General features: G+C 36.6%; 1 protein-coding gene across 1 annotated transcript; it reads right to left on the reverse strand.

The window, feature by feature from the left end:
* Nucleotides 1-4,163: 4,163 nt before the first annotated feature.
* On the reverse strand, nucleotides 4,164-9,407 carry LOC127972739 (transmembrane 4 L6 family member 1). Its single transcript, XM_052576485.1, has 6 exons — nucleotides 7,889-9,407; nucleotides 7,581-7,771; nucleotides 7,077-7,145; nucleotides 6,173-6,327; nucleotides 4,984-5,176; nucleotides 4,164-4,618 (listed from the first exon to the last, which is right to left on the reverse strand). Exons 2-6 carry the CDS (start codon nucleotides 7,755-7,757, stop codon nucleotides 4,604-4,606), a joined length of 609 nt encoding a protein of 202 aa, XP_052432445.1. The 5' UTR covers nucleotides 7,758-7,771; nucleotides 7,889-9,407; the 3' UTR covers nucleotides 4,164-4,603.
* Nucleotides 9,408-10,685: the final 1,278 nt, after the last annotated feature.

The raw sequence follows: 10,685 nt of genomic DNA on the forward strand, positions 1-10,685 counted from the left end.
GAGATGTAGAGGGGACATTGTGCCATCTCCTGTGAAGCACAGAGGTCCACTTCTGCTACTTGAAATCTTTCCCAGATTTGACTGACTACTTAGGGGTGGAGTTTCCATTTCCTGTGTTTCACAGCTTGTCTGGACAGCAAGTCTGCTCCCACATTCATATGTCCAGGAATGTAAATCGCCCTGAGGGACAGGAACTTGTCCTGTGCCCAAAGTAGAACCTGGTGCGCTAACTCGTTCGAGCGGCGCGACTGCAGTCCGCCCTGGCGATTTATGTAAGAGACTACAGATGTGTTGCTGGAGGAAGTATTTCAGGGCCAGAAATACAATCTTCATTTCGAGGCAATTGATGTGCCAATTCGAGAAGATGACCTCTCCAGATCCCTCGGGCTGGACAGCCAACTAAGGCCGCTCCCCAGCCCATGATGGAAGCGTCTGTCATTAGCATCTTGCGATGACAACACGGACCAAGAGTGGGACCCAAAGTCAGAAACCGGGGTCTGAACCACATAGATAGGGTACGAAGCCCCTGGCGCGTAACCCTTAATTGCCACTGGGGATTGGCCCTTGGATGAAATCCTCTGGCTCTGAGCCACAACTGAAACAATCTCAAGTGCAGGAGCCCCAAAGGTATCACCATGGATGCAGCTGCCATGAGACCTAAAAACCTTCTGAAAGTGATGAACAGTGACTTTCTGGCCTAGCTTGATGTTCTTTAGGGTGTTTAGAATGGATTCGACGCATGCAGGAGACAGCTGTGCCTGCATTGTGACCGAATCCCATACCACACCCAAATACATTGTCCTCTGAGCTGGAGAGAGAGCGCTTTTATTGGCATTGATTCTCAACCCCAGAGATTCGAGATGAGGTAGGACGACATGCTGATGTCGAAGCGCAAGCTCTTGAGACTGAGTCAGATTCAGCCAGTCATTTATATACATTTTAAATGTGGATGCCCTGGAGTCATAGAGGAGCCAGAGCTGCATCCATGAATTTTGTGTAAGTGCGAGATAACAAAGCTAGGCCGAATGGAAGAACCTGATACTGGTAAGCTTTGCCCCCAAAAGCGAACCTCAGGAACCTCCTGAGTTGTGGCAATATTTCAAAATGAAAATACATGTCCTTTAGATCTATGATTGGACGCAGCCCCCCATTTTTCTTGAGATTCAAGAAATACAGACTGTAAGAGCCTGACTCTCTGTCTGGCAGGGGAACACATTCTATGGCCCCTTTGACCAGCAGAGAATGTGATTCCTGTGTCAACAGATATGCACGTGCCGGTTTCACAGAGGTGGAGACCACGTGTTGAAACGCAGAAGACGATGTGCAAACTGAATCCTGTAGCCCTTCACTACAGTTCTTTCGACTCATGGGGAGATATTTGGCAGTAGCTTCCACGCTGCCAGCTTCTCCAAAAGGGGCACTAATTATGACACTTTATTTTGTTTGTTGTGGGTGGGGGGGCATGTATCATTTAACTGGAGGCCACTGCCCCCCGAAACACCGGTGGTGGGGGAGGTTGTTCAGTGATCCCCTAAGGGTGCCGGGGAGGAGCCTTACATTTCTGATGGAATTTTCCAGGGCCTTCCCAGAGGGGACACACCCTTACTCCTGGGCACAGCTTAAGGCCCTTGCTTTGGTCTAGATGACCGTACTTTAGTCCAGCTCCATCTGCGGCTGCCAAGTGTTGCAAGCTGCTCCCCAGTCTTATGAGGGGGCGCACAACTCGCCACACTCTCTCTTTGAACCTCCTACCCCAGAGGAGCTGGATCGGGTCGGGACTGTTTATTTATTTATTTTTTGACAGCCCAGACACTTGAGCACAGTGAGTGAGAAACATTAGAAGTCTCCTCCTGGCACTCAGAGTTATTTAGTTATTTTTTAGATCAGCCTGATATGTCTGCAGAACCTATGGTGTTTGGGGCAGCACTAGTCTGACCTTCAGCATGAAATGCGTTCCATCGAAGTGTAGATGCTGCTACAGTATGTGTCTTGGCAGGGAACAATTGCTATCTTTTCGTATATATATTTTATTTTTATTCATCATCATAATTTTCATCATCATTTATTCATATTTTTATTTAAATGATGTTGCTCCAATAGGAGAGAGATAACAGCTAGCGTCTCTCTCACCTATGAAATCATAATGTACAAAATCTAATTTTAAGGCTTTAATCTGGTCACTGCATGAGTCACCACCTAGTAACTCCTCATGTGCTTATAATAGCAAGAGGAGCGCTAGGAGAGAGCACTTTCAATGTCTGTTTCAACAGAAGCTACAGCAGCCTCTGCCCAATCCGAAGAATTGCCTGGGCACTCTTCGGAAGTGGGCGCGAGAACCGTTCTTCCAGATTGGAACGTGATCTTAATGATGCTAAAATTATGCTAAAAATTCAGCTTTGAAATTTCAATAAATTACATTTTGAAATATATTCAAATAGAAATCAGTTATTGTTTTCTTTTTTGTAAACTTTTGATTGGTAGTGTATAGGCAACTTATATTTTTCTCTAACTTCAAGCTTTGAATTGGCTTAGAAATCTGGACAAACTGCTGGACAATAGCAAATAATAATGATTTGTTTATATACTACAAACTCTTTTTTTAAAACATAATAAGGCAGAATAGTTTATATGCTGTTATAGCACTGCATTGTTCATATACTTTATTTATCACCTGCTGGAGATGACTTGAAAAACCATAATGTTGCAATCGTATGTTTAATGTGTTCGTGTTTCCAAAAGTGTCTGTTTTTCTGTTAAAACAACTGTTTTCACACAGCATAGCTGGACGCTTTTGTCCATATTAGGAATTTCCTGGTATGATTTTCTACGTGACAGCACTTTAAAATTGTGTATGCTTATAAATAATAGGCCTAACATTCAGTAAGCAAAAAATATTTAGTTATGATATTTTTGAGGTTAAGATGACTATTTATGTTGTGACAACTTGTGTTATTAAGTAGTGCCGGCCCGAAGGGTTGTGGGGCCCTAGGCGAGAAAAAAAAAAAAAATGAGCACACTGGTGTAAAAACAGTGAGAAGAGAGCACATAAAATACAATTTAAATATTTAAGTGTATACATTTTTATTACCTGTAACAAACTCAACATGTAATACATGTGTAAAAATATTTAATCAGATTTAAATTTGGAGAGAGGATGAGACCTTTTTTTTTTTTTTTTGCATGAATTAGTGGGATGCATAATTAATTGATTATTTAATGAAACATGCTGAATGTGGCCTATCATGGGCATCATCACATTTATTAAATCAAGTATAAATACTACACTAATAATGTATTATGTTTAGCGAAACATACCTTTACTTTGAGCCTTTTTTCTTCATCTGCTTTACTCCTCTCTCTTTTTTCGGCTCTGGAAGGATATCGTTTGGATGCCATTTAATTTCTAATTAAAATAGCATCGATGTGCATTGCATAAATTAGAAATAGTCGATCAAAAATAGCAACCAGACTTATGACGTTATATAACTTTAGACTTATTTAAGAAACTTTCTCGAGTATATATTGAAAGGAATTTACTGAGATATGTGGCTAAGTGGAATATGTGGATTCTGTAGCCTACTAGGAATACGTTATGACATTCTAGTTCACCCAATAGCCTATAGTGGGAGGTGTTATGCTAAATAGAGTGTGGTGCTGCTGTATATGTTTTCTAATCTTTTTTCCGCTTTTATTTAGACCGTTTATTATTATTATTATTATTGTTTTCAGCTATTTGTCATGTATGAATTATTCAGAGATATTCTTTTAATAAAATATGTTTTGTATTTTGCTCACCGTCATTGTGAATTGTATCGTGTTTAATGGGGTATGTTTATTACACAAGCGTTATAATTATTACATGACCACTCATACTATATGTAGTCATTTGAAAAAAATAAATCAATTAAAAATGTGTGACATCATCATTTGCGGGACCCTCAAATCAAAGAGGGGCCCCAGGCGACGGCCGGCACTGGTTATTAAGTTATTTTAAGTTGGGTGGACTTTGGTCCCCATTTGTTAAGTTTACTCAAAAAAGCGCTTGCAATAAGTTGTCTTATTTTTTTTTATTTGACGCAACTTTTTTTTTTTTTTTTACAGTACAATACTTCTGTATTATGGTTCAGTCATTCTGAAATAATGCATTCCATTACACAATGAAGTGTCCATACAATTTGTTTTTAATCTTGTAGAAATCAAACAATGAAAATAACATCTAACACTAAGCATTTCAGTATCAACACATAAATATGCATAAAATTGCATTACTATACAGTGCATAAATATTAAAGTGCATTCTGAATATATATTAAAATAAAGACTATTTGAAACAGCTTATTTGTCTCTATGCTTTTAGTGGATTATTCAAGGCATATTATCTGTTCAAGTGTTTCTGGGATTCAAAGTTTACAGTCACTAAAATCACTCTTAAGACTTCAGGGATGTGAAATCTGGCTTTTGTGATCCACTTCCCATTTCTATTTTTTTCTCTCTCTCTCTTTCTCTGTTTAAAATAAGTTAAGCAGTGATAGCTGACTGTTTAACCCCCCCCAAAATGTCCTCATTGTCACATGGAGAGAAATTCATAGAACCTCTATTCATTTCAAGCAGGAACAACCTAAAAAAAAAAGTAGATATTTTTCAATCGTGGTATAAATGCAAAAATGCACTTTTTTGTACTTTAAAGTGGAGTTTTGACCCATTTAAGTGATACTTGCAAATAAATTCATTATTACGTTACTTTACAGTTAAAGCATTCAGCCAAATGTTCTTACAAGCATAGATAAATAAAAATAATGATTTATAATCATTTAAAGTTAAACTTTTAATTTTACAATATAACAAAAGCATGATGATGTAAGTGTCTCTCTTTAAGTGTACTTTATTTCATTAATATGACATTATCTTACAGTATATCTGAAGTATGCTACAGTGAATCCACTGAAGGGTCTTCTTCACAAGGCTCTTTGTGAACATATGTACCTTATTCTTGCAGAAGCTGGGTCTGCACATGAACTCCAGTAAGGCGGTGAGGAGATGAAGAACGCAGAGAATGAGCTGAAGACCACTCGCTGCCATGAGGACAGATAAAAAAGCCATATTCCAGACAACAACATGTCGAGGCTCCACACAGGCAGACGGCCACCGCTCCGGAGCAAAGAGGTAAAGCTGCTCTCTGTGTGAACATGTGCTTCAGTTATTTACATGTGCTATCATAATGCTTGTTTTGACACGAAACAAAAAGAACAGCACACATGAACACTACCAGTGTTGGGAAATAACTAGTCACATGGAACTAAATGAATGTTATTTAATGAAAATTAAAAAAAAGTAATTGTAATTACTTACAATTGTAAATTGTAGTTACTTATGAAATGTTAATGATTAAAAATTATATTTTTTTTTTTTTCACCCACATAAAGATTTAATTAAATTTTTTTTTTTAGTTGCAGGGACTGCTCTAAAAAATGAGACCCTAATGTTTCAAGACTTTAGTACACAGAATAGGACATGCTTATTCGATAACTTTTATTTCCTATTTGGGTTTACGTGTGTGCTTTATTATATTTTTCTTTTTTTCTTAAGATTAACTGTTAGTTGCCAGATGTTTCCTGTCATAACAGTATCATAGCTACTAAACTATTCCTTGTTATGGTTTTAAATCTGTATTTAACCTCAAATCATCTCTAATTTTGTGGTGGCTGTGCTTAAATTATAATTAAATTATAATCTTATTTCAAGTGGTTTTGAAAAAATCTGACAATAATATTTGTTCTACTGTAAGGTTAATACAACCTGCTGTACATGTTGAAAATTAATAACAATTAAAAACATTAGAAATTTAGAAAAGGAATCAAAAACTAATCAAATCTAATCAGTTACATTACTTTAATGAAGTAATTGAAATAATTACACTACTTAGGGTAACTTGTAATCGGTAACAAAGTAACTTTTCCAACACTAAACAATACGTAACAAGAAAAACGTAACTTTACAGCACACAACCTCAAAGCTAACATCATGTGGATTTAACTGAGTTAAAATCACTTTAATGCACACATAATGTGAGACAAAACCTTACTAATGTTGACCCCGTTGCCTATTGAATGAATAACAGTAAATTAGCTTTGTAAACATAGTGAAGGAATCTAGCATCTGAAATCTGACTCACCCAGTTTTGACTTGTTTTAATGGCCGTCCCCACTTTGGGCCTTCAGTGCTATTGTGTAAACAGAGGGGTCCCAGCGCCAGCCCCGTCCCGCTCACCACGAAACACAAGCCAGCTGCCAGAATAGCCAAACATGTGTAGCCCAACTTACGCAAAACCTGTAAAAAGAAAAAAAATCCCCAAAACATTGAACAGAGTGATGTGGCATCACTAGGAAAGAATATTTGTTCAAAGCATCATGTTAAAGGGATATTCCACCCCAAAATGAAATTGTTGTCATTAATCACGTTAATCATGTCGTTCCAAACCCGTAAAAGCTTGGTTCCTCTTCAGAACACAATTTATGATACTTTGGATGAAAACCAGGAGGTTTGAGGCTATCCCATAGACTGCCATGTAAATAACAGTGTCAAAGTCCAGAAAAGCATGAAAAGCATCGTCAGAATAGTCCATCTGCCATCAGTGCTTCAACCCTAACCTTATAAAGCAACGAGAGTACTGTTTGTAAGCGAAGAAAACAACACTGTGCTGCATATGCTCTTCTGTATCTAGCTTTGATTTGAAAGAAAAGAGCGCATCCTTGTGGCGCATCTGATACAGAAGAGCATACACAGTATTTGGTGATATGGAGAGACTCAGAGGAGACTGTTGACGCAGGAATGATTAAATAAAGTTATTTTTGTTTTCTTCACTTACAAAAAGTATTCTCGTCGCTTCATAACGTTACGGTTGAACCACTGACGGCAGATGCACTATTCTGAGTATGCATTTCATACTTTTTGTCCAGTCTCAAGCTTCCTGGTTTTCATCCAAAATATCTTACATTTTTGGGTGGAGTATTGCTTTAATAAATTATTGTTCAAATGATGATGCAATATGACATATCCACACAATACAATTCTCTTACCTCGGTAGTAAAATAACAGCATCCGTTCTTTTCGTTGTGTGTTGTAAAACCTCGCGCGGCCACAAGCACCTGACAAAACACACAACAGCCATTAGAGCAATACAGGAGAGTCTGATGTAAAACTCACAACAGAAGTCACATGACAAGTATATCAATACATCTAAAATAGGTTATTTTTGTTCTGTTATATATTCTATGATAAAACATGGCCTGTCTGTATATTAGATTCTGATTGACAGGCAGTTGTGCATTACAACCGTTATCTCTGATATATAATATGCATAATTACATAATGCTTTATTCAATTATATATAACACATACTTAGAATGCATTTTGATTGCTTTATTTTATTATTCAGTAAATATCTAATATACACATTACTGAATACTACATTTACTATATTTCAATAATAATAATTCTGTAATTATTTTAACATCAGAATAATTTAGAATAGAATCAGATCTCCTCCAAGGCAAAGAAAACAAAAGAACAGAGGAGCTCACCAGAAGCCCTGATGCCCAGATCCCAGAGCACCACGTGGCCTCTCTGGTCACATGATTGTCAGACAGGTACTGATACTTCAGGTCAGGAAACAGCAGCAGTGTATTTGCCAGCATGCAGACGATGGCTGTGGGGATCAGAGCCATTCCCACAGACCTGGAGCAGTGACCGGTGCACATCTCTCCCAGCGACCCTGCATCAGAACACCACCAGAGAGAGTCACTGCTGTTTGTTGCTGTCTGTTTCTTTGTCATCTCAAATGTTTGTTTGTTTTTTATGATCAAGTGTCCAAATGTTGAAAAAATCCTACCTGTTCTGTGACTGTAGGATATAGTTTTAGGATGAAAATCAGAGAGAGCAGGTGTGTTGTGAGGAAAGCTCAGAAGAGTCTTCAGCCGTGAGCCTTTGATTATTCCAAGATGAGGAACATTGTCTGCTTAAATACAGCGGAGTGTTTCCTACCCACCATTCTGTGACACACACACAAACAGCTGAGGATGGTGAAACTGAAATACATTAGTCATACTGCACTAATGAAAAACATCGAACAAGAGCAAATCAGAACAATCAAATCACTTCAGTCGTGTCATAAATGTGCACCAGTCTGCAAACTTACTGTGTACTGCATGTGCAAACAGAGAAATCCCAGCTGGTTTACTTATAGGCATATTTTAATTACATTTGTTTTAATATTTTGTTGTGCTTTGAAGCACACTTATATTGTATACATGCAATGACATACAAGTCAGGCTTCAGAAAATGATCGATAGTGTGCATGATTTGTATAACAGAGCTATTTTTATGGTCTACTTTGAAGCTTGAAAGGTTATGATTGCAAAGAAAAGTTCAACTCTTGAAAATGTCTCTTTTTATTTTCCATGGAGAAAAGTAAGTCATATCGGTTTCGGGGGAAACAAACAATGGCAGAAGTTTCATTTTTGAGGCAACAGTTAGGATATGCAATCGAGTATTGCAACAGTGTTCTGCACTGATTCATTGTGATGCACTGATCCTACTTCCTACTTCTGAAGTTTGTCACATTTGCAACATACTGTAGACTACAGCACACTCTTTTACATTGCTTTTTGAGGATGCCATATTTATACTATTCTTAATTTATGCTCATTCTTTAAAATGATTAGAGATCTGCGACTATGGTTGCGTGCAACAGCTGGAAGCAAACTGTATGAGAAAACTATGTAAAATAGTAAAGCAGCAGTCAACTGACCAGAGGTCGCTCAGTCAGCGAGCTCACAAGACAGCTCATGAATCAAACTGCTCTCGGGGGATTTTTGTGTCGGTCTGTCTGTCAAAGCAGCCACTTCAGAGTTATTTCTATTTTTACTACTGCTGTCAAATGATCGTGATTAATCGCACCCAAAATAAAAATTGTGTTTACATAATATGTGTGTGCATTGTGTATAGTTATTATGTATATGTAAATACAGACACATACAGTACATATTTTAAAAACATCTACATGTATTTATATGTATTTATTTTAATTACTTCGAATGAAGCATGAGATCATAACGGACCCTATTATCCCTTCTTTCTTAACTGGTGATGAATAATTAATTGATGCTTACGGCCTACCATTCAAAGGGTTTGGGACGATATGTTTTTAAAAGAAGCTATGCTCACTAAGACCGCGTTTTTGAATATTGTGAAATATTTTACAATTCAAACAAAATGTTTTCTATATTAATATATTTTAAAATGTAATTATTCCTGAGATAAAGCTGAATTTTCAGCATCGTTCCTCCAGTCTTCAGTGTCACATGATCTTCAGAAATCAGAATAATATACTGATTTGCTGCTAGAAAACTAACTTTTGATCAGTTGACTGCATCCTTGCTGAATATTTAAATAGTTATAATAATCTGGTCATTTTGAATATTTATATTTAAGAATAAACTTTTTTTATTTTATTTATTTTTATCAAAAACTTTCACATTTATGAGCAATTATCATTGCACACTTTAAATAGAAACCATTTAAATAGAAGACCATAAATAGTTTTCATTGGACATCAGCTTTCTGTGAAGCATTGGGGGATTTTTTTGGCCACCAGAAGTGAGGAGTATTACTCATGTTGTATGAAGATGCACGAGACTCAAGCAGGAAGTACTGCAACCAACTTCAACCACAAAATATGGGAAATGCTAAAACAAGACCATAACAGGCTCTAAGCAAAGCCAGAAGGAAGGAACAGTTGATTTAAACCTAACAGAGTGGAATGTGATGTGAACATCCATCCAGTCTGCTTCACCAATCATCTAACGAAAGGTTTCACGTGACAGCTCAGAGGATAACACTTCTCAAAATACAGTGTTTCTGTGCTCCTCATATAGAAAAATCCCAAGGATGGCCACTATAATACAGATCATCAGTGATGTAGGACAGGATTTGATCGTTTCATTGTTCATATTATAGGATTACACTAAAAATATGATTTTCACTTTCTTGAAATTCACACACATTGAATTGAACTTGAAAGTTAAGACAAAATGTATTTGCTTGTAAAATAAACAGTGTATTTATAAAAACAAAAGGTATACATCTAAGATCCATGTATTTAAATCGCACATAAAATTCCAATCTTTGAATTGCATGGTTTAATAAAATTAAAATAAATGGACAATCTTAATGTGATGCACATTTGTCTGCCATATGAAACAGGTAGGATTTCGGCAATCTATGTATCTACTTTCCAAAAGCATTTTATTGAAATGTATAGAATCAGCATTATCTGTTGTGAAAAGAATTAAATTAATTCATTAATAATAATAAAAAAAAAGTATGCACATGGTTAAAATATGACTTATGGAACAAGCTAAATTTAGTTAATTAAAATGTATGAAATTAAAACTAATCCAAATGGATGGAAATGTTATATGCCTTATACGACTGAATGCTGGTGGTAAGAAGATGACTGTTCAATGTCAAGCTGTTTTTGTACATTAGAACTTAGAACGTTTCGAAGTCCTCTTGTATGCCAAAATATCAGGACAAATGTGATTTTTCATGTCATGAATCCTTTAAATTCAGGGATAAAAAAAATATATATATATATATATGTGCTGCTTGTATAGCAGTACAGATTT

This window comes from Carassius gibelio, chromosome B15 (genome assembly GCF_023724105.1).
Source record: "Carassius gibelio isolate Cgi1373 ecotype wild population from Czech Republic chromosome B15, carGib1.2-hapl.c, whole genome shotgun sequence".
Taxonomy (NCBI): Eukaryota; Metazoa; Chordata; class Actinopteri; order Cypriniformes; family Cyprinidae; genus Carassius; species Carassius gibelio.

Coding starts and splice junctions, on each gene's coding strand:
- LOC127972739 (XM_052576485.1), bottom strand. CDS start 7,757: ATGTGCACCGGTCACTGCTCCAGGTCTGTGGGAATGGCTCTGATCCCC. Junction 7,146..7,580: donor TCTGGGCATCAGGGCTTCTG/GTGAGCTCCTCT, acceptor GTGTTTTGTCAG/GTGCTTGTGGCCGCGCGAGG. Junction 6,328..7,076: donor GCTGTTATTTTACTACCGAG/GTAAGAGAATTG, acceptor TTCTTTTTACAG/GTTTTGCGTAAGTTGGGCTA.